The 23,890-nt window shown below is 44.7% G+C and overlaps 1 protein-coding gene across 1 annotated transcript; it reads right to left on the bottom strand.

Annotated features, from left to right (window-relative positions):
- Positions 1-870: 870 nt before the first annotated feature.
- Positions 871-22,022, bottom strand: chrd (chordin). The gene is made up of 21 exons (XM_069676517.1): positions 21,881-22,022; positions 19,287-19,390; positions 19,014-19,140; positions 16,225-16,377; positions 15,869-15,986; positions 15,469-15,556; positions 13,480-13,621; positions 13,102-13,239; positions 12,506-12,588; positions 9,884-10,031; positions 8,629-8,735; positions 7,798-8,077; positions 7,447-7,688; positions 7,218-7,331; positions 5,751-5,942; positions 5,563-5,656; positions 5,368-5,424; positions 5,114-5,217; positions 4,617-4,880; positions 2,840-2,933; positions 871-1,835 (listed from the first exon to the last, which is right to left on the bottom strand). Exons 1-21 carry the CDS (start codon positions 22,020-22,022, stop codon positions 1,777-1,779), a joined length of 2,850 nt encoding a protein of 949 aa, XP_069532618.1. The 3' UTR covers positions 871-1,776.
- Between the last annotated feature and the right edge of the window lie 1,868 nt (positions 22,023-23,890).

Genomic DNA, 23,890 nt, shown 5'->3' with positions numbered 1-23,890 from the left:
CTGTGGTGTAATGGTGCGTTTTGGCCAGCAGAGGGCGGTAGCACATGTGTGAGCAGCCGTATGCGTGTGGAAAGAATTCTGCCTGCCCTTTGGCAATGTGTGTGTTCCTGATTCAGGAGTTTGTTCATGAGTACATCTGTGAATATGTGTTTATGTTTCAGTCTGTCTGCGCTCTGCGTGTGTGTGTGTGTGTGTGTGTGTGTGTGTGTGTGTGTGTACACATGGGGAGGTATGTAAGGGACAAAACATTACCGAGCACATGTGGTGACTCTCTGAGCAGGGAAGCAAGGAAAGTTAAGGTGAAAAAGAAGGAGAAGAAAGACAGGGAGAGGAAAAGGTCTGATAGAAAATAGTTGCAGTTAAGGAAAAGTAAGGAGACGAGAAGAAGGGGAAGAAAACTTGGGGTAGGAAAAGAGGGGAAGAAAAGTAAAGGGAGCAGGAAAGAGAAGAAGGGGAAGAATGATAGGGAAAGAGAGGAGGAAGGAAAGGAAATATGGCGTAAAAAGAGAACAAATTGGTCAAACTGGAAGTGAAATGACAAACAAGTGAGAGGATCAGAGGGAAAAAGGATGATGAAGTGAATCAATGACGAGTGTAACGAAGCAGAGATGGAAAAATCATGAAGAAGAAGTCCAAAACGAATGACCGAGTCTGCTCAGCGTGTCATCCCGCCGCAATCACAGACAGAGAAACGCAAAAGAAGCAGAGCAACAAAGTGGAAAACAAAAAGCGAGCGGACTGCAGATGAAAAATGGAGATATAAATGCAAAGAGGGAGCAAGAGAGGGATCATTAGGGGGAGGCTGGTTAGAGACAGCGTCCAAAACAAACCCACAGGAATCCATTCAGTTTTTTTTTTTACCAACAAACATCTTCTTTATTTTGTCTCCACACATTTCAATAAATACAAAATACAAACCAGCTTCATGTCCATAAACGACGACGATAGGAAAATTCATAAAATATTACTTAATTCGAGACAGAAAGAGGAACAACCGAAGCAGAAGCACTGAGATCAACAGGAGTCCGAGGCAAAGCTTGTGTTTAAGCGTGAAGCTGAAATAACAACCAGGCAGGCAGTTCTTAGACTAATGGATGAAGCCTGATGACTGATACCGAGTGGAAATATAAAACGTTATGTCAAGTGAAAGTTGCAGACGGGCTGAAGAGTTTGTTTTGTAATCGTTTTTGACCCCGGCCTCGCCACCCAGGACGTTTACTGTAGTTTTCTGCTTTTCTGGTTAGCTGTATTCTTTACTGGTAAAAAAAAAACACACACACACACACATACATTCACATTCACACAAATTTAAGCAACACGTTCCTCCCTTCTCAGCGAGAGCGGTGGAGCCTCAGTAGCTATGGCTGTACTTCAAAAAGAAGCCCTGTCACTGAAATACGACTCGCAGACTCGGGACCGGCAGAAAAAAAACACAACCCTTCTGAACAGCTGTTAAATTTCTACATCTATACCTTTTGTCCTGTGAGGCTTTTATTTTGAAAAACGGAGGAAATTCCAGCAAAAACGGAAGGCAGGAAGAAGAAGGCAGCGAGTTAGTGAAGTGTGGTTGGTCCTCTCCGTAGCTTCAATCCTTTACGAGTCTTTAGAAAATTATCCTTTTTTTATTATTCCTTCTTTTCTCTGTTCATTACAATCCTGAAGCTGATAACAGGGCGGGTGTGAGTCGACGGGGGAGGGAGCGGGAGGGTCTGGGGGACCCAGTGTGCAGCTCTGGGTTAAACGGGTGGAGGAGGCGTCGTTCGTGCTGGATCAGTGTCACAAGGTTCGTCTTTTGTCTGGAGCTTTCGTCATCTGGTCGACTTCCTCTTTGGAATCTGTGGAGAACAGAAACATCGATTTAGGACCAAAGCAGGGAGACCAAAAAAAGCTTCCTGCTGCCTGCTAACGTTATTACAACAGGAGCTTTTCATACATGAATACACAGCTGCTTTTATATCTCCTAAACTGTGTTATCTTTTCGTGTTGGTGGTTGGTTTTTATTGTCTTGTTCATGTATTTCTATCAGAGCTTCAACAATTAATCAGTTAATTAACAAATAACAAACACTGCCAAATATTTGAATAATTATGGTGATAATGGATAAAGAAACAAAACTCGACGCTCAGATGAAGCAAACAGTCTGAAAAGGAAAGCGACCATCAGCCAGGAAAATCAAGAGTTACAACCGGAGCCAACCGTGGACGTCACACATGCAGCACTGTCTGGATATCTGGGAAGTGTGCTCCAACAATTACTGTTTATCGCCACAGGTGCCGCCAACGAAACTGAGATCTTGGAGATTACAACTTTAAATGATTAATCCAATCATTTTTTTGCCAAGACCAGAAGATGATCCAGGAACCACATGGCATCCCTTCATCCCTCCCTTTGGCTGCATTAAATGTGCTGTCTGTCCTTGCAAGCTAAATAGGTCAACGAATCCAAAATAATCAGCAGATAAATTGGTTACGATTAATCGATGCAGCCTCTAAAGCTGTTTGAAATGTTAAATAAACTTGCCTTTTCTTTTTATTACGTTTGGCTGATTGTTTGAGGTTTGAACATCGAGCCAACATCTAAAAACTTCCTATCAGATCTTTTATTCATCTAGTGGGAAAAATAAGCATTTAAATCTTCACATGACAGGAAAAATCTGCCAGGAACCACAAACATGCATTTATTTAACCTCGTCAAGAGTTCCCAAACTGTTCCAAGACATTCTCATTGTATGTATCTGGTAAGGCTCCAAAGTACTGGAGGTAAAGTGTGCTGTCTTGTAAAGTACTAAGATGTACAGTATATCAGTGTAGCCCCTGCTGTGTCTGTGTTCACGGCTTACCAAGACATTCAGGACAGCAGGCGCCCTCTCTGCGGGTGATGTTGGTGCAGGTCAGAACGGGACACTGCTTCCTCTGACACTTAGTCACACCGTGCTGCGGAGAAGGAGAGAGGAAGATGTACGGTTGGTGAAAAGAGGCAAAATGTGGAGGTAAATCAAAAAGGAAAAGCATCTCATACATGTTGATGCCAGATAAAAGTTAGACTCTGCAATGATGACTACAGAAACTCTGCAGACTCAAATTGGCCGATTGGGAGGAAAAAATCAATCTATCCATCCTTTCACTGATACGAGGGGGGATCTATAATCCCTCCAGCGAGCTCCTCTGGGTCTCCACCTTGTTGGATGTGCCAGGAAAACCTCCACAGGGAGGCATCCTAATCAGATGCCCGAACCACCTCAACTGGCTCTTGATGTGAAGGAGCAGCGGCTCCACTCCGAGCTCGCCTAATCATTGTTTTCATTTAATTTAACCTCCATTTATCGATGTTTTGGCGACCGCAAGCCGTAAACACAACATCACTATCAAATTTGAGAGTAGATATGGTGAAAGTTAGCAAACAGTTGCCTATTTACACATCCAGAATATGTTTAGCAACGTTAGCAGTCATATTCACTCTTCTTGTATCTCTGTTTTGGTCTCCACCAACTCCTGAGAAAGCTTCCTGAGCTCCTGAATGCTCCCCTGTGTTCACCAGCCTGCTGCTGACCATGTCTGTCTGCTGTTTGGTTCCAGACAGGAGGACTACAGTGGATTAATCAGAGCTTCATGTGTTTATGTAAATGTGGCTGCTGCATCGTGAAACTACGACGGCGTATTAGGACCATTGTAAAAAATTAAATAAAGGAGCCAGAAGACTTTTTAAGATGAGATATAAGTCGTAAATTAGCTAGAAAAAATGGCAAATTTGCGAGAATAAACTTGTAAATTTACGAGATTATAAAGTCATAAATTAGCGAGATACAAAAACGAGTAAAATTGTGTTTATTGGAAACAAAGTAGGTTAGGGTTCACGGCCCCTCCCTCTCGATTCACCTGTTTCTCTTCGAGAATGCATGGCACGGAGCTCGGAGCATATTTAGCCTATTTTCTCTGCACACAGGAAGCAGATCTCATCGAGGAGAAAGACAGAGTGACTCTCTGCTGCAAAAACAGCAACGTTTCAGTGCCCCCCCGTTTGCCCCAGGGGTTACCATCGCACATGAAAGTTACCCTATGCAACAAAGCTAGCATTAAGTTGGTAGGGCGTCCAGAGAGGATTCGAGCGCAAATTTATGATATAATCTTGGAATAACTTTTCTTTTAAATGATAATAAGCTGTCATAGGAAAGAATGAGTAAAAGTAACAGTGGAACGAAACAGAAAAGTTTCGAGCCGTACAACCAAAACAATGAGCTGAAAGATGCTAAAACACTCTGAGGGAAAATGCAGAGTAGGAAGATATAACATTGGATCTTTACTTTGAACGACCCCTTCTAATTACACGCAGATATCAGGCCCATTAATCATAAAATATCATTAAGAGAATTTCAATTTCAAAGATATAAAAACCCTCGATGCACGAGCACAGGCTGGATCTTTATCATCAGGGGAATTTTATTTAGTCGTGTTAAACGAATCTGAACTCTCTGTGAACTTTGATTCAGTATTTTATTACTGTAATAAAAAATATTGAATTTTAAAACTCTTCTGGAGGTGAATTAAATTCTTCAGAAGTTCCCCTCGGGCGGATTTAATCAAAGTCATAATATTTGATATATCAGCCACAGTACTTACATCACACCAGCAGTTGATGCATTTCATCTCCCCCACCAGCGGCACCCAGGGATGCCAGTTGTCGCTGTTCTGGTAATAATTTTTGCCGAACTTGCAGTGCCGCGGGCCGTCTGCCTGCATCATGTCGCCGTGCTCCAAGCCTGCAGGGGTCCTCTCCTCCTCCGGACACTCCTTACAGCAGTCGGAGGGGTTACGCCTGACGGGATGACTGCACGTCAACACCGGACACGTCACCTTCTCGCAGTGCACCTCTCCTGAAGACCCCTGCGGATGTTAGCATTAGCATCAGGTTAGCAGCTGTTCTTTCTGTCTGGCGCAGAATAGCGCTGACTTATTGCTTTTTTTCCCCCACATAAATAGTTGAACATTCCCCAAGGTTGGACCGATGAGAAATGTATTCAGGCCTCTGTTTCTTTAATACAAGATAAATGATCCATTTCAGGCGTTTGGAAAGTAGATCCACACAGATGTGAGCGGGTTCACTGATGTGTATTTACCTTGCAAGTACAGACAGCACATTTGATGTAGCCAAAGGGAGGGACGAAGGGATGCCATGTGGTTCCTGGAGCGTGCATCTTCTGGTCTCCTTCAAAGTAACAACCTGAGAGAGAGAGAGAGAGAGACGGTTACTGAGGAAAGTCATGAATGATTCAGAGTTGAATTTCAACTGTAGGCAGATATTCAGGGGGAAAAATAGGGGAAGAAAAGACAGAATACAAGCCGCAAAGAGGAGACAGGAGGTTGAACCTACCCTCAGGATGTTCTTCCACTCTCTCTGGAGATTTCATGTCCTTCGGCTCCTTCCTCTCTGAGCAGGAACAAACACAAAAACAGACTTAGTCTTTAAGTTAAGGGACTCAAACGCTGCATCAAGTTCTGCATCAATATCTGGCCAATAAAGCTGATTCTGATTAATAACAAGTTGCAACAGATCAGTGTATCTCACCATCACAGACGGGGCAGCACTGGTCCTCAGGCTGGATGGTTCTGGAGCAGGTCAACACGGGACAGATGACCGGATCACAGATGACAGTCCGCTTCTGAAGGGAAAACAGCATCCACAAAGTTTATTAGCGACACAGGATGACACACGACATTCAACAAAGCATCATTTAAAATATTTGTTGGCTTTACCTGGCAGCTGCAGGAGAAACACCTGTCGTAGTTCGGGGTCCAGCGGGAGCCGTGAGCGTGGTGCTGGTTCTCAAAGAAGCAGGTGTGTGGGTCTTTCTTCAGCTCCTCGGGGTCCTTCACAAAGAGGTCGTCGAACTCCGCCTCGTCTGCCTCCGCCCTGCTCCCGAACTCACAGTTGTTTGGCACGTGGACCTGTGGAGGGGAGCGGAAAAAGATGGTGAGGACACGAGAGGTCTGTCGGCCACACCTGACTTGTGTGTTAAGCTGCCTTGTGAATCGTTCCTGAACAAGCAGATGGCTGTTTATGTGTTTGACCTGTTTGCTATTAAAACACTTGACCCTGCCGTTATGTGTGAGCGTGTGTCTTTATTTCAAGTAGCCAAAAAAGAACTCCAGACCCACAGCACCTGCGAGGCTGCAAATAGATTTGTGTGTGCGTCTCTGAACCACAATAAAACTTTTACTTTTGGACACAGCCCCTCCAGGCAGACAGCACCTGCCTGTGAAAGTGTGCGGCTGAGTGAGCGATAACGCAGACACGTAAACACTCAGGGGCGGCGGCCGATGGCAACACTAATCCTCTGCTATCTGCCCCTTCTGAAGATTTGATTCTTATAGATACTGCAAAGACGGTACAGCGCTAAACAACTTCTGCTTATGGGGGGAATTTGCTTTGTGCATCTGATTATGGAGAAGAGCTTTCAACGTCTCCACGCCCGGATAGATGACGAGCTGGGATGAAGAAAATGTAGATATTTAATTAAGATATCTTTGATTTCTTTAATTGGTCCTTGCTTATTTTCTGACTGATATCAGACTTTAAAAAAACAACATTTAAAATAGTTTAAAAAAGTGTTTTTAATATGCAAACTACAGCTTAAACCCTCAAACAAGACATTTCAGAAGCCAGAGTTTGAGCATATACTCCTCCTATCCTTCCTGGTCGGCTCTTGTTTTCCTCTTGGACTAGCTTGCTTTGCTAGAATTGTATTGTCTAATGGTTGTAAAACAGTTCACAATAAGAAGTTGGTGTCATGAACGTAGATTTTCTGTATTTAAGCTGCAAAGTTCTGAGACAAAATCCGGCTTCTTTAAAGAGTGGGTATTATGGCGTAGGTAAAAGTATGCTGGAGTAATCCCCAGTTAGTCTGCAGGCCGCTGCGAACGTCAGGTTTCACACTGTTTTTTTCTACGCGGGCTTCAGAGAGCCGGCCAATCAGAAGAACGTGGGCTTTTAGGGGCGGGGCTTCTTAAAAGGACAGAGCTGACCGAGTCGTTTCAGGCGGAGACTGTAAATTATGCTCACATAACAGTTTTCCTTTTGTTCATTCGCTCTTAAATAATAATTATGAATATGTTATAGTCTTAAGGAAAATGAAATATTCTATTCCACAAAGGAAACTGCTTCAAATTAAAAAGAAATCTGAGCTATAAATGAATGAAAAGCTGCAGCTTGTCTTCACGTACCCGTCCTCGTATCTCTCCGCGCGGGTTCATCTTGGTGCTGACCTGGATGAAGGCTGTCCCCTGGTTCAGGTGTTGCAGTAGTTCAACACTGATGTCCTTTAACACTCCCTGAGCCTGGAGGAGAAGAAGGGAGAGTGTGTTAAAGTGTGTTTATGTATGAGTGTGTACTTCTGTGTCTGTATGACGTGTGTGTGTGTGTGTGTGTGTGTGTGTGTGTACACTGATGTACCTGTGAGCCGTAGAAGCCGGTCAGCAGCCTCTTGTGCGTGGTGCTGCTGTCGTCTATCTCTCCGATCTCGGCCAGTCCGTGCAGGTGTGCGTTCACGGTGAGGTCGTCCGTCTTGCTGAGACCCGCGACGACGATCTCGTAATGCAGGTGACACTGTTTGTCCACCGACACCCAGGCGTGGCCAGAAGCACCTGTTCTTACCGGCGGAGCCACAAAGTGACCGGCCAGAGGGGTGGGGAGCTCTGAAAGAAGGGAAATAAAAGGTCTTAATCGAGGGCTGAGAAACATTAGAATTGTTTTCTTGTATTGTTTGACCTCCCTCCCCTCCCCTGCCCTTTCTTAGATCCGTACCATGTCTGGGTGCCTCTAGGCCGCTGTACAGCATGGCCTTAATCTGCCCCCTCAGCTCGCCGTCCTGGCCGTGCGCCGTGGCCACGTTGATGAACAGCTCGTTCTGCAGCAGCATGTGGATGTGTCGGGCCTCCAGGCGGCTCCAGCTGCCCTGCGCCCGGCCGGTGGCCTTGTTGTACTCGGGAGTCAGGTCGTACAGCACCGAGCGCTTGTTTCGCCGCCGTGGCTTCAACTCGATAGTGAGGCCAAGGAAGTCACTGGTGAGACCTGCGACCTGAACCTGGAGGACGGAGGGAGAAACGGTTTAAGCCCTACTTCACTTGTCGGCTTTGTTTGTTTTTTAATGCTTGGTCTTATTACTTGGATGTTTAAGCTTCACTGTGTATGATTAAGCATGTACAGAGTTGGACGGCTGAGTGAAGTCGGAGACCCCCCCGTGACGAGCCGATTTTAAGATTTCAGGGAAACCTCTCAGTGAAGACTTTTATGTCCTAAAACATGTGCCGAGGTTTGTTTTGATCTGAGATCAGCTCGAACTGACGCCAAGAAAGGTAAAAAGTGCACTAATAATGATTTTAATAAGTTCTGGCTGCTTTACTGCACAGTTTGTGGTTCATTTTGCTAAAGTCAGTTATTTTCTTTGTGGAGGAAAGTCTATAAATCGTTGTGTGAGACATTCAGCTGTTGAATGAGAGATTAGCAAGCGAATTACTGTTTGCTTTCTTTGCGAAGCTTGGCCTTGGTTGGTGTTCAATTAACTTTGATTTAAATAACTCTTAATGTGTCTTAAATATATAATCCTTCAGCGATCTCCCTCCCTCAAGTCCATACCTGGTAGTCGAGCGTGCCGTTGTCATGGAGGTTGAAGATCGCGGATCCCACTCCTCCTGTCTTCCCCGGAGTCAACGCATCTCCGCTGGACATCACACTCTGGATAGCTGAGCAGGAAAGAGACAGATTAATATGAAGAATCCACTTCAGAGAACATTCCTGCTCACATTACTTATCGTAAACCATCACTTCTCCCCTTGGAGTTTCCCTCCCTTAAACCGTAGACGAGCCTGACAGCATGCGAGATGAGGCAATGATTCCTGTCATGTCAAAATTTGCTGGTTGGAGAGGAAGGGGCCGCATTCCCCTCGTGTGCTGCAACCACACACACACGGAGATGTCATCCCCGCTACGAGAAAGAGTCGGTGATGGGACAGATTCAATTGGACAACTAATCAGGAGGCGTGTCTGCTCGTGTGTGTGTGCCCGAAGCATACACGTCTGTCAGACACACAAAAACACCCACCCAAGGTTGAGCTTTACAATGAGGTAACTCGTGCTGAATGCAGCCGGCTTAAATAGATTGAGCTGAGAGGACAGGAGGGAATGAGTAACAGAGGATGATGGGAAAAGTGCGGAGAAGAAATGTTAGAAAATGACATGTAGGCAGAAAAAAGCCAGAGAGGAGGAATGACGCCAAACACGGGGATGGGGACTGAAGGAGTGAGAGAAGGAGAGCGGGGAAGAGAAGGGGGGAGAGAAGAGAGGGAGAGAGGGAAAAATGAGTGTGTTGGGTTTGAATTCTTCGTGCATAACGTCAAGCTGTTAATCACCAGCACGGAGAGTCAGGTCCAGCAGACTGTGACCTTGGCAGCTCCGCCGTGTGTCCGTGTTTAAAAAACCTCTGAATGCATATTTCTGTGTTTTTCAAAGTGCCGGACGCCGCCATGTTCACGTTCTAGTACGCGTCCCATGAAAAGACCATGTGTGCATGCTTTAACAGACGATCGGGCTGTCCACAGCATTCCTAAAAGCCCTTTCTGTGTGTGTCTCACAAACACACACAGGCAGACATGCATACACAGTGTTGGTGGGCCACCAACTCCAACAGAAGGTCTATAAACACGGTTTTCCCCCAGCGATAACACTTGAAAGGATGGAGACGTATTTATGGAGCAGAATGACAAAAACAGCCACAGATGGACGGGCACAAACAACGCCGTTAGAAACCTTTGTTTCACGGTGTTTGTCGCAGGGATAACGTGAAGACAGACACATGTTTGTTGACGTGTTTGTGCTTGCGGGGGACACTTACTGTCGCACGATTTCCTGCCGCTGATGAAGCCGGAGATTTGACGTGGATCCTGACCCTCTGTTGCCACCGCGATCTCCAGCTGGCCGCGAGATAACCAAAACAGTTCTCGGCTGTTCAGGTCTGTCAGCACCTCGGCAAAGTCTGGATCCTGCAGGCACAGATGGAAGCAGTTAGCTGGATGCTAAATTGCTTTATGTGGGTCAGAAAATGGATCAATTTAAAACCAGATTCCACTGTGAACAAATTCCTCTTCAAAACCTGAATTCAAACTGTCAAATATGACAAAAAGATTGTCTTGACGTGTAACCAGAGGAACCAGAGCTGCACTTATTTGGACAGATTGGTGCCATGTTTCCGATTAAAACGAGCTGTCAGTTTATAAGAAGCAAAAGATGATGAGTGCAGGCAGCAGAACAAAACCCCAGGACAGCGAAGTCTCTGCATGATAGCAATAATATTAAATAAACAATCACAAAGGCATCACAAACACTTATGTTACTTAAAAACACATGACTCTAAATCAACCCTGGGCTAAAAATATGGCCCGCATCTCCGTAACACAAGCTAAATTTCAAGCAGGCGACTGGACCCGGGAAGGCAGGCGGGGCGACGGGGGATCGGTCGGGACGTTGAGAAATGTGGAATTAATAGGACAGATGTACGAGCGCGTTGAAGAAATGTTACTGTTTTATGACCTCAGGGCCTCGGTTCAATATAAATATACATGTTCCATAAATCCACACAGCGAGGAGCCAAAGCAGAGGGGGACTCTGGGAGGAGGGGGCTGCGTGCAGCGGAGGTGAGTTATAGCGGGAAAATTGAATGGATGTAATAATGAGAGATGCAAAGGGGTGTGTGTAAATCACAGAGTAATAACACTGTCAGGATTACTGGTGCGGTGAAAAATGACTCCACACATTTAAAAATCAGATGTTTGTCTGTGTTTGTATTCGAACCAGAGAGACAGAAATCCCCAGGGAACAGTTTGTCGGAAAGTTTCATCTGGATCAGAATGAACCGGATTTGGAAATCCCGTCCCAAGATCAGCTCATCCGTCGGACTTTAGTGCCAACATGAGGCGAATACTGAACCGTTTGACCGCTTTCATTCCGTTTGAAATCCACCCGGACTCCACCCGTCTGCTGGCATCGAGTTAGTCCAGTTTTATCGGATCAAAAAGCTTCTTCAGTTAGGAACGACACCTCTGGAAAGTTTAATCCAGATCAAAATTAAAACTGGATTATTTTTTCTGTCAAACAATACATTTTATCCGAGACGAAAGTGCAAATCTAATCGCTGTTTTTAAAGGAGCAGTTCGCCCCTGGAAAAAGCCCCTGTCAGTCAAAGCTGAAGTTCTCTGTAATCCATAGAAGCAATAATATTTGAAATTGGCGCCAAAGCTGTGGAGAAAGTTCTACAAACAGCTTGTGGTTTCACCCATTCCACATTCCTACAACCCCCAGCATGCATTGCGCCCCTCCCTCTAGAAGGCACGGCCCAGCGAGAGACGCTGGAGTGAAATACTACCGTGTCGCTGCAGGCAACGGGTCAGAGCGGGACAGACTGTGAAACTTGACGAGAATATACCGGTGGATCATCTAAAAAATCTTCAGGTCTGCAGTCTACATTTCAAACCTGACGATTTTAAACGAGACATGACATCGGAGGCGGGCGTCGTAGATTGAGGAAGTGTAGTTTAGCGAGCTCCCTGTAGTCTGGCGGAGGTTTTCCAGGGCCCATTGAAGAAGCGGATAGCGCCCTCCAAAGGCACAGAGCCAAATTGCTTTATATCCTACCGTAATGGCATTAGCTCCCCGTACTAGCATGACGGTACTGAGGTTGAAAATCGGCGACCTGGCCCTTTAAGCGTCTGTGTCTCAGCTAAAATGACTCAGTGGTTTGGGTTTCACAATCCAGCTCGAGGACGCTGTAAGGGGTCATGTGACCGCTGCCGAGCTCGAACTTCTCACATAACTTCTCAGGGACAGTCTCTCCAGCGCTCGGCTCGAAAGAGGAGCATCAGCCCTTCACGCAGAATTCAAAACAGACCCGCCTTTCATCACTCCTCCTCCCTCCTTCCTCCCTCCATCCCTCTCGGCCCACAGACCACTAACCACTGACATGTGTGTGGAGTGTGTACTCAGTCCATCCTCTCATGTCCCCTCCCCTCCCTTCTCTCTGCGTCTCTCATCCCTCGCTCACATCTGTCTGCTGCGAGACACACTTTCTCTCACCTCCTGTTTTCCCTCCTAACTCTTCCTCTCCGATCCATTTCTCTTGTCATGTCTGAGGGATGTTTAGCTGTGATTAGAGCGGCGGCGGCGACAACAGCGCGAGGATGTGGTGACAAGACCACATCCGTCTGCTTGAGGAGGGGTGAGGAGATCAGGAGTGTGAGTGTGCTGCTGTGTCATATGTTCTTAACCGACCGGCTGCTCCTCCTCCCATTAAACCCTCGTCTGCACCAGATAACACTTCTCCTCTAAAACTCACCCACTTATCGGTGGGAAGCAGTAAATATTTGTATTTTTCCAACGTGAAGACACAAATATTGGCGATGAGCAGCTTTTCCTGTTTGTATCAGCCTCGCTAAACCTGAGACCATGTGTTGTTATTACTCACGTGAGAGGTGATGTTGGCTCGGATCTCTCTCAGGATGTGTTGCCGATACACGAGCTGGACTCGGATGGGCACCAGAAGAGGCTCTGAGGAGAGACGGACAGCTTGGTCACAAACAGATTTGAAACAGCTGTGGGGAACTTTTGTGTTGATTGTGGCGCTCCCTGTGGACAAAAACTACAGCCCATGCGCAGATCTTAATCCGGCTAGCATGTACATTCTTTTTAATCATGTTTTTCTGCAGGATGCATCACAGTACAGTCAGACAGGCGCAAGTATATATTAAAGCTCTTCTTCACGCTGATGGTCTGCTTTCCTTTTTAGGACGCATAGAGGCATCAGGATTTAATTGAGGCTGTTTCAAAACCTTCAACCTCCTCATAGTAGGTTTAAGAAACTGAAGAGACAAAGCTGGTCGAGACAAAGTGGCAGCAGAGGTCCTAAAAGAGGATCCTCGTCCGAGTGGTTTTGTTTAACCTGTAGTTTCAGCGGAGGAGTAGATAATCACGTGTGTTTTTTTGAGGGCACCATAATAGGGGGGTTAGAAATCTCAGTTTGGAGTTTTGAAATCTTCCTTTGTCTTCGCTCTCGCCGCTCACCTTTGTCTTTGTGCTTGACGAGGCCCTGAAGGATGAGGATGAAGTGCAGGTTGTTCTCGGTGTCACTCAGCGTCAACATGGCGATGCCTCCCATGCCTGAATTCTCCTCCTCCGATGTCAGCGTCGAACTGAACGTCTCTGCACACAAGAAACACGCACGCACACACTGAGAATCTGCGTTCTCTTACTCTCTTGACTTCTATTCAAATGTTTCTTTGTAAACAAAGCCTGCGCTTTGTAGCTGCATTAATCCTCACAAGGCTTTTTAAGATTACACAAGAGCGTACACAATCCCCCTTCTTTGTAAATATTGAGTTTTTGTGTACTTCAGCACAAAGGCAAAGGCATAAGGCTGTAATATCCAGCGTGCACACGCACCAGCAAACAGCGCCCTGTGTTTGATGATCTTGCCCTCCACTTCTTCTCGTCTGCTCGTCGATGCGGTCATGCTGATGCGCATCTGCTCGGACTGCAGCTGTCGAAGAAGAGGCTTCGCCAGGTTCTTCCATACTCCGCAGATCTACACAAACACACACACACACAGGCAGGTGAGCTGACAGCAAAGATATGGAACAATACTTTGTAATGACTGCTGCCTGACACAAACATTTTGTGGTTGAACTGGGATTATTTATGATCCTTTATTTTATATCCGATATTTTTTCCTGCTTTTCTTTGAGTAAAACTGGACTCCTTAACTTCTGACTATGTCACTGGTCTGCTTCGGGATCCAACCAGCTGATTTCAATCTCTGCAAATCTAAGCTAACGAATCTATTCGACGCTCAGATGAAGCAAACAGTCTGAAAAGGAAAGTGACCGTCAGCCAGGAAAATCAAGAGTTACAACCGGAGCCAACCGTGGACGTCACACATGCAGCACTGTCTGGATATCTGGGAAGTGTGCGCCTGCAATTAACGTTTATCACCACAGGTGCCGGCAAGAGAATAAAACTGAGATCTTCAAGATTAGCACTTTAACTTAGCTAGCATTAGCTTACCTAAGCCCTGAAAGCTGTAACACTTTCCTGTGTAGCTACACCTGGTTAGCAATGTCACATCCCAAAGTTCATCCAGCCAGCGTCTTAAAATATGAAATGAAAACCCATTAGGGGCTAATGGCTAATTTGACCTTTGACCCCAGGAACATAGCCATGCATTTTGCTTTTGCATGGCTATTAGCACATTTGAAAGCAATGCAAAGGCAGAGTGCAGCACCTTCACCTTTAGGGTTAAAGGTCAAATCAACCCTTGTGGTTTTAGGCAGAACGCTTACCTCATAAATACATCAGTGCACAATATCTCATATAGCTATAACCCATTGATTTGACCTTTGACCCTAAAGGTGTAGTTGCTGCACTTGTTTTGACTTAAATTGCGCAGTATAAATAGCAATGCAAAAGCAAAGTGCAGTAGCTATGTTCTTGGGGTCAAAGGTCAATAAAATAATACAATATATAATATAATCCACTTGGCCAGTTAAACCCTTTGAAGCCATTCTATCCTCTATATAGTCGTTGCAGTTTGTTGTTGTGAGGGAGTAAAGTCTCTCTCCATGTATCTCTCTCTCACACACAAACAGACGACACATGCACATCTGTTAAACACATCTGACCATGCGGTTTGACTCCCTGCCCCTGGCTGCAGACCTTCTCCCCCGTCAGCGCAGGGGAGAAATGTGGCCGAGTGCCGCCACCTCATAACTTTCAGTTCAGGGGTAATCTCCGTTTTAATTAGCGATACTCTGTCGCCTTGCTGAGCGGTGATGTAACATGTGAAAAATCCTCAGCCCTCCTCCCCCTTCATTTTTTCATGCTGGAGTGTTTTCTCTGGGGTCCTCTGGTGCTTGACACTGACATTTGTCTAAAAATAATAATAATAGGCGGTTTTCTGGGACCCTGCCTCACTGAACAGAGTGTTCGGAGGAGATATGTGTGTGTATCTTGGCAGGAAGTGATGTGTAGTGATGGAGCCTAACCTCGGGGAGTATTGGGATACTACTGTTCCACCAGAATATCAGGTTGCTGATTTATCAGGATAATATTGGCCCTTTAATAAACTCAGTCTCGCACACCTCTGACCTGATGGTGCGTTCTTTCTTTTGACTGAGTGAGTGTGTGTTGATGTTTACAGCAATCAGGCAGAGTGTGTGATGTTTGGAAAGACGCGGGGAGGAAGTGTCACTGTGTTTGTAACCGTGTGTCCGTGAGTGTGCGCATCGTTTATTATTGCAGAGTGAGTTATGGGAGAAAAAGTCAGAGCTCGAGCGCGGAGTCATGGAGGGAGCACGCAGAACTTAATCTCGCTCTTTCTCTAACAGGAAACACATAATGAAAGCAACAGGAACAGATGCTCATGAGGCGTCCTACCATGTCTGACTCTCCTTTGGGGACTCTGTACTCAAAAGCAGTGGTGCCATCTGAATCCAGGAAGACGATTTTATTGGGGCGGGACATTCTGAAACAGGAAGGGGAGATAAAAACCAACAAGTTTATTATGATATAATGCACTGTGTCTAATTTAATCACACCTCCGTTCAGCTACTTCTAAATGCTAACAGCTACAGCTAAAATATGAATGACCAATATGGTCAAGACTGATACAGATTTTTATCTTTAACAACTGGCTATAAAGACAATAAACAGATTGTAAAACGTTGAATATTACTCTACACACTTCAGTTGAAGAGCTGGAAAGAAGAAAAGGATGCACAGAAGAAGATTATAGCAGGAAAGAGACTTTTAAGCTGGGACTCGGTGTGCGTTTTACCTCTGGTATGTGATGGAGAAGGCCAGACTAGTTCTTGTCAGAGAGAAACGAGCTCTGGCAACACCGCTGGAGCTGGGCAGCCACGAGTCCGTCACTCCTGTCAACACTGCGACAAAGTCTGCACGAGGAGAGTCGGAGGGTTAATCATGTGCAGTCCTGTTTATGCAGCTTTTATTATCATCATTTTTTTTAAATGGGTGCATATTTGTGTGTAGTGATGCATTAATGCGAGTCCTGTATAAAGCATGCATACTTTAGTTTTATTAGTTATTCATAGCTGTTCATTCTGGCCTAACAGATTGCATTCCACTGTGCAGACACTGTAATAATGTAAGTGTGCTGGTGCTCTGACTCACCGGTGCGACTCTCCCCGAGGCTCGTCTCCTCGGAGCTCAGGTAGGATCTGTCGTTGTAAGATTTGTGCAGGTCGCCCTCCTTCTCTTTGCCCTTCTCATGGAAGTACTCGAAGCTGTCCAGCACAGAGTCTGTGTGTTTCTTGTCGTCCCCACCTGTAGACACACAAGAGAAAAAAGTTAAAGGGGGGGTATTATGCTAATTCCAAGCTTCATATTTCACTCTGTGATACCTGTGGAGTAGCTTAGCATAATTTACAGTTACATAAACTGACTCCCTTTAAGAAACCCCGCCCCTACAAGCCCACTTTCTTTTGATTGGCCAGCTCTCTGAAGCCTGCTGAGCCTGCACTTTGTGATGTCACAATGTGCAGAGTGTAGACTGAGCTGAGAAGCCTGGGGATTACTCCAACATACTTTTACCTACAGATTTGAAACTTAGTGACATGAAACAAACATGGTTTGGAAATATGAGAGGTTTATATCATATGTGTTAACATTGAGGTCAAACAGAAATATATTTCATTGTCTATTTCCTCCCTGGATATTTATAAGCAGCAGTGTTATCCTAGTCACTAATAAAGTGTCTCTGTTTGAAACTGTTTCAATATCTGAAAGATAAACTACACAAGTGAAGCCAAACATTTCAAAACACATGCGGTGTCATCATTCACAAAGTCTGCCGAGCAGATGAGACCAAAACATCGACTCTCTCTCTTTCTTCACTTGATTGTGTTTAGAGAACGGAAGAGCAGTGTGAAATCTGTGAGCTCAGGCAGCCAGAGAAAAACTGTGAGATAGGGAAAAAAAGGATGTCACATGACCCGCTGTTCCACACAAACTGCTGCATCCTGGTGTTATATGTAAACCTCACTGTTTGATTCTGCTCATTCAGTCACATGCAGCCCGACTCACATGGTCTGCTTCTTCCCAAAGTGTCTAAGCTCTTAATCCCAGGAACTATTTTTTTAAAGAGCAGCTCCTGTCATGTTTTAAGACTTATTAAATGCTCTGCTTGAACTAATAAATTGTGCCTGACATGTTTTTTCAGCTATTACTTTTAATTACCTTGTAAAAATCCTCCAGAGGCTTCTCCTTCTTCTCCCTCATTAAAAATTCTCTAATCTGCACAGTCCCCGTCCCCGCTAAAACAAAACACTCTGCCATCGATTAGTGGCAGCGAGTTGAAACTTAGCTAGCTTGAAATTTAGCAGTCTGTAGTGGGCTGGCTCGAGCATCGCTGACGTGGTTGCCATAGGTTACACGTAACGATATGCATAGCGTCACCCCGTCCATTAACGGGATTGGCTCCTTAGGTTTGTGACGTCTCAAACCTGCCAATCTGAAAACGTGTTGTTCAGCCTGTCCTTGGTACACTGCAGTTTAAAAGCAGACAGGCCCAGTCATGGAGATGACTGCTGATGTTGTCCCTGATATGTCTTGTAGCACATGAAGAACACCACATGGAGATGTTTACAAGGTTAGACACTTGATTTTCAACTGGAGGGGGGCTTTAAAAAATGCACAGGTTCCTTGAGCCAGTTGTTGTATGTGTCTACAGGCAATTATGCAATTTAGTCCCCTGACGTAGGCTAGCAAAAGTTACTAAACAAGCTTGACGCAGTGTAAAGCATTAATGTGGAACAGCTGTTTCATAAACGCTCAATAGGTCTGGAGTGTGTCTGCTGTATGCCGTCCTGTGTAACTCCATTAATGTGTCACAGAACAATAAATGAAAAAATAAATCAGAACTGGTTCCCAGCTGTTCCCTGCTCTCTGTGCGACGACTTTTTGTGGGGTAAAATAAATGTTTAGAACCTGATTCCTGCAGTGGAAACACACCGAGTTCCTCCAAAGGTTCCTCGTCACAGGGGAGAGCACTAACTGTGGTGGAAACGTGGCTACAGTCACCTCAACTTAATTTCTCCAAGGCAGCTTTTGGAGGTTATCGGCTGAACTGTCTTCTATCTTTCTTGGTGTCTGATTCATACACACACACACACATCATTCCTCTCTCACTCCCTCACTCCTCTGCTCCACTGGGCACGCTCGAGGGCTTCTGGGTAGTGTCACTCTCACTTCTCCCTGCAAATACTCTGTATCCTCAGGTGCACCACATTACACACACACACACACACATATAAACACACAAACACACACACCATTTTCCGTCACTTACACAAACATACCCGCTGCAATGGTGCCAAAGCTAAGACAAACACACTCAACCTTTTCCTTCAAACCTGACCACATCACACGCACACACACACACACACACACACACACAGCACAGCGTTGTCCTTTACCTTTACTTTCCATTCCATTACCAGACACACAGCGCAGAAAAACACACACCTCTGCTGAGTAACAGCACAGCAGGAAGGCCCACCCTGTGGATGTGTGAGTGTGCACAGGGAAGCTCTAATTCTCTAATAAGGTGGAATTGTGTGCGCAGCAGTGTGCAGACGAGGTTAAGTGGTAATGTGTGAATGAGGCTGAATTGATGGTGGGACTTCCAGTGGTGGCTAGTTAGAGAAAATGTCCAATTTGATGCGGCTGAATGGAAAACCAATTGACTTGTTCATTGCATCTAACAGCTGTTGTGAGCACTAAGTAGTTGACCCGAGGGAGCAGAAAAAAGGGGGATAGAAAGGGAGGGAGGGGAAGAAAGAGGCTGTGCTTGGGCCATATTTCTATTAGGCTTCTTTGCAAGTAATTTAACTGTGCTTGTTTTTCAGGCGACTGAAAATCTTCAAGGATTAGGTGGTGATGCTGGTTTAACAAGTGGTTACCTTTAGGGCAGGTTTTACAGCAGTGGCCTGGCAGCAGGATGGGGTCGTCGCAGTCCAGCTCTGGACAGTCCTGCTTGATGTTCTTGCAGTTTACCTTCCCAAACACCTTGCTACGACGGGTCTTTTGCTGCCAAAGGAAAAAAATAGAGAGATAGATAGTGAGTAAGGGTGGAAGCCCTGAAGAAAAAATCTTGTGCATTTCTTAATTCTTTTTATTTTTCTCACTTGCCACTCAGGGCTTCTGTAGAGAGGTCACAATGAGACAAAACTTACCGTTTCGCAGTGGCACTGGACGCAGTGCATGACACCGAACGGCTCCCCGAGATCTGGGTGCCATGTGTCTTCCAGAGAATAGAAGCGGCCTCCGAACGAGCATCCTGTAACACAAACATAGCTGATTATACATGGCCGTCTTGAGGGTCAAACATCATGTAGTCATCATCACAATTCATTGGCTCTTTCCAAACCAGAGGCAGCCCGATGAGAGGTGAAATAATATGATTAGAAAAATGAGAATGAATTAAAGGGAGCGCGGGAGAATGCAGGATTAGTTCTTGATATTTATTAAGATAAAGAGCATCAGCGAGGCTTTTACGAGGTGTCAGACATTAAGGGTGACAGACTGAGCCATTATTTCAGATGTCTTCATCTTGCACAGCTCACTGCCCAGGCATGTTGGAGGCAACAGAAACTCACTGAATGGCTCATTCAACCCTGCATCCTGTCTCATCTAAATGATCCATGAGCAGGCACAGGAGGCGGTCAGTTTTCCACAGAAAGACAGTCAGAGATTCCCAGAAATACAATTTAGGTCAAACTTTAAATGCTACATGATGTCAAACACTCACCGACAAATTTGACATATATGACACTTTTTCTTAAATGAGGCTCCTTGCATCTTAAGGGGTACTTTAGGAAGATAGATGGGTTACTTTGAGTCATGCATTATTCCTACAAAATGTACGACTGCAATTATTAACTGGGATAAATGTGGCAACAAACGCTATTACGGTCCAAATCAAAGTTTTTTATGTCGTTTAAATTTGCCTAAAGGCGGCTTTGGTTTTAAATTACAGATGAGAATCAATAAAGTGAGTATCTGGTTGAACCGTAGCAGCAGTGCAGCTATAAACAAGGAGACACAAAGTGAAAACGGAGCCTAGAAAGTGCGTTTAAAAGCTTGCTTTTGCAGAGGAACATGACCAACAATTACACGACACCTGCACACTTCATAAAGTTTTTTTGGCTACATGGTTGTTGTTTAGTAAATCAGAATACAAACAATATTTTGCACGTGTCAATGGGCTGAAATAAAAAACGTCAAATTACTGCAAACACTGAAATCTATGAGGCGAACAGCGGCTTCAGCACTGACGTTTTGTTTACAATCACATCATGCACTTTTTCAGAAAATAGCCCCGAAGAGGAAAATGACTTTTAACCCCGTGTGGATATAAAAAGTAACTCTATCAAGCTGAAAAGCAGCAGATCAGAGTCTCTGTTTCACTTGAAATCCAGCCATGACTATAAAAAACACGCTGTTCCAATATACTCTAAAATACTAGGTCTGCACGGTGGATTGATGTGACATTATTATTATAATGCTACAATCATAAATGAGTGTTAGTCACGCTGTGTTACTACACGGATATTATGGTGATTTCTGGTTAGGCTGAGCAGTGTGCGTGTGGTGAGAGCACACACACACGCACACACACACACACACACACACACACACACACACACACACACACACACACAAACACACTAAACGTGATGTCACCCCTCTCGAGCTGATTCCTGTCCTCGTGCACTGCTACCAACCTGGTTCACATTATTCTTTCATTAAAGTGACTCTTTAAACAGTCCAGTCCGATTTAAGGGAGCCAAACTGTGAGCCGCTCGCTCTGCCTGCCACTTCTGCCTCAGCCGAAATAAATCATCTCAGAGGAGTCAATGCTTGTAATGGAAAGTCGATTGATTACAGTTTTCCAACACAGAATTGCACGTTACAGGCAGTGGTTAACGTGGAGTTCCCACAGTTTTGAACTCCTGAGTGGTTACCTTGTAAAAACCGCAGTGAGCTTTGTACTTAGGGGCTTTCACACATGAATCAAATGGCATTCACTGCGGTTATGACTCAGATGTTTGCCGCTAGTTTACACATGAAGCAATCCAGGCACTGAAAATCATCTCAAGGGGAAGCATGGAAATTCGCTTAAATTGTAATTGTAGTCTATTTCAAACCTTTGGAAAAAGTTTAGAAGACACTTTCTTTAATCAAAATAACTCTATGACTGTTATGATTTAATCTCGTTAAAAGAAAGTCAGGCCTCTAGAGGATACTAAACAGGTAAAAACGTGTCCCTCCGGACGCGCATGCAGTACAACACACCAAACTATGTAAGAAAATCTTGTAATTAAAAGGTTTCTTAAGTTTTCAGCAAACATCGTGTACAAGTTATAATTGTACTGTAACAAATAACAGTAATAGTGAGCTGACTGCAATTCGGCTTACTTGTGATATCAAATAACAGCATTAATCTAAAGAAAAAATACGTTTTAATTGTTACTGTATTTGCTCGCTGCTGCCCCCGTCGGTGTGTGTTGGGTCAAAACAGTAGGATTTGGAAAGAGGAGCTAGCTAGTTTTGAAAGTCAAAATGTTAGCCGAATTGACCATATAGTCCTTTTAATTCTTTAAAAATATTTACTGTCTTCATAGACACAAAATACTCAAAGTTAGACAAACAAATTACATATTTAAGCGGAGTTTTGCTCTCGTGTTGTCTACCTCACACAGCCAAACATAAGATGCTTCGAAACAAAGTTGTAATTCGTTTTTTTAAAAAGTGTTGGTTGTCTTACCTGCCAAGCCTTTGGAGGGCAGCGGCTCTCTCTCTGACTGGATGGGCAGAGAAGGAGACTTGAGGCGCGAGGCTGCTCCGTTGTGCAGCCACGCGCAGCTCAGGACGCACAGCAAGGAGCGGAGCGCGCGGGGAACCAGCATCCCAAACCTCCCTCTCTTTAAGTCTCTCCGCAAAATGTTTGCCTCAAACCTCGGATACCCTGCACTTTATGACGCCCCTGTCGATTTAAAGCGACTTACTGAAAACCCTTAGACCCAAAACTTTCTTCCTTACATCCAAGTGTCCGCTGTCATTAGCTGGAAAATCCCCTGTTTTAAATCCTCAGAGTTTCAGGCAAGCAGGCAGAGGTTTCCAGGACAGAGCCAGCTGTACTGTACGTCTTTCTTCAGTACTTAGAAACTCCTCAGAGTCCCGTCCCTTTCTGTTTTATAGTCTGCTTCCCTGACAGCTTGTAGCAGCCACCGGCCGGGAGGAGGGAGAGGGATGATGATGGGTGGGGGTTGGGGTGGGTGATGGAAAGGGAAATTGACGCCCCTATCAATTCACTAACGCTTAAGATATGGAAATGAGCCTGCGTCTGATTCATTTGATACCAAAACTCCATAATACTGTTTTTTCTCAAAGACTTCAAGGAACAAAGTGATGCTAAGTAAAGGTTATGAGTGAAAGTAGCATTAGCTTTGCTACTGTAGTTTTATGTTACAAATAAAGATTCCCATTTCAACTCTAATGTCTTTTTTGATTTGCACAGTGGAGACTTTGATGTTTGCTGATTTATCAGATGTTTTAATTTGTGGATTTGTTCCAGTCAGCTGTGTTTATTTCTTGGCTAATATTTGATAATTTAAGTAGTGCAAGATGAAAGCAAAATGTATTCTGGGTGGCTTCTATGGTAACAAAACTTCCACAAGTCATGTAATTATGAGTTTTTAGTGGTGGTATTGATACAAAAGGTTCCCTTATTGATCTGTTTGCCTGTTTGATTGTTAGTCATACATCCTCCTCATAGATTTATGCTACTTGTGCTCTGATTTTCACACCCTGCAGCCGTGATAAAACCTAAAGAATCTGCTCAGTACGCTGGGTGCCACACTTTTCACTCAGTTTAGGTAGAAAACCATCCGAGCTCCTGTGGAGAGAAAGTGTGAATCTCCAGATCATGTACAGTAAGGAATGTGAGTGAGCGTCTGCTGCTCTGGCTGGCTGCACCGTCTATTTTTTCAAGTGTGTTTGGAGCTGAGACCTAAGTGACTTAACAGAAACAAATGAAAATAGTTGGAATACCTCAACCCAAATCCATTTCAATTTGTCCTGGCCCTCTGCAAACCTCTGTCCTCTGTCAGACTGTTTCCTTTGGCACGCTTAAACGCCTACCTGGACCGGTCTATACCCCCCTCCAAAACAACCCTTTTATTATGACTTAGTTAAATTTCTAGGCCCTCACACATGGACACAGGTGCCAAAAGCTCTTTAACCTCGAGTCTTATAAAACCCACCGTGGCCAGCGTGCAGCTTCACAACATCAACAGCAAGTGAAACTTATTCGGGCCTATTTAGATCTGGGAAATGTTCCCATCAAATCAAACAGAGCAGTTGAGCAACAGTGCAGCTCTTCAGAGATGGTCCCTGGGGGTTCAGAACAAACGCTGTGCGGTTCAAGTTTACATTACTGTAGTGGTGCTCATGGGAGATGTATTTCAGAGGGTTCAGCAGAGATCAGGCTTATTATATGGCCGAGAAGTTTGGAATAAAGGAGTGATTGATTTCAGATAATAAGCATTTATAATTAGTATGATAATGTTGCCAAAGTTACTGTACATGATATCCTGCAGAACCCCAATTAGATCTAAAGAAAATGCTCGTAAGGTTGAGAATAAAATCCACATTTGGCTGTTTTTTCACACCTCTCTAATAGATAGCGACACTTTTATGCTTCATTTTATTTCATTTAAACTTCTCATCCACATACAGGCTGCTGAGAGGCCCTAAACTTTTGTGTCTTTCAACT

Source organism: Semicossyphus pulcher, unplaced genomic scaffold (assembly GCF_022749685.1).
Source record: "Semicossyphus pulcher isolate SPU_LCO1_2020_fin unplaced genomic scaffold, fSemPul1.0.p SCAF_26, whole genome shotgun sequence".
Taxonomy (NCBI): Eukaryota; Metazoa; Chordata; class Actinopteri; order Labriformes; family Labridae; genus Semicossyphus; species Semicossyphus pulcher.
Note: the sequence above shows the minus strand (reverse complement) of the source record. Positions and strands in the feature narration are given on the sequence as shown.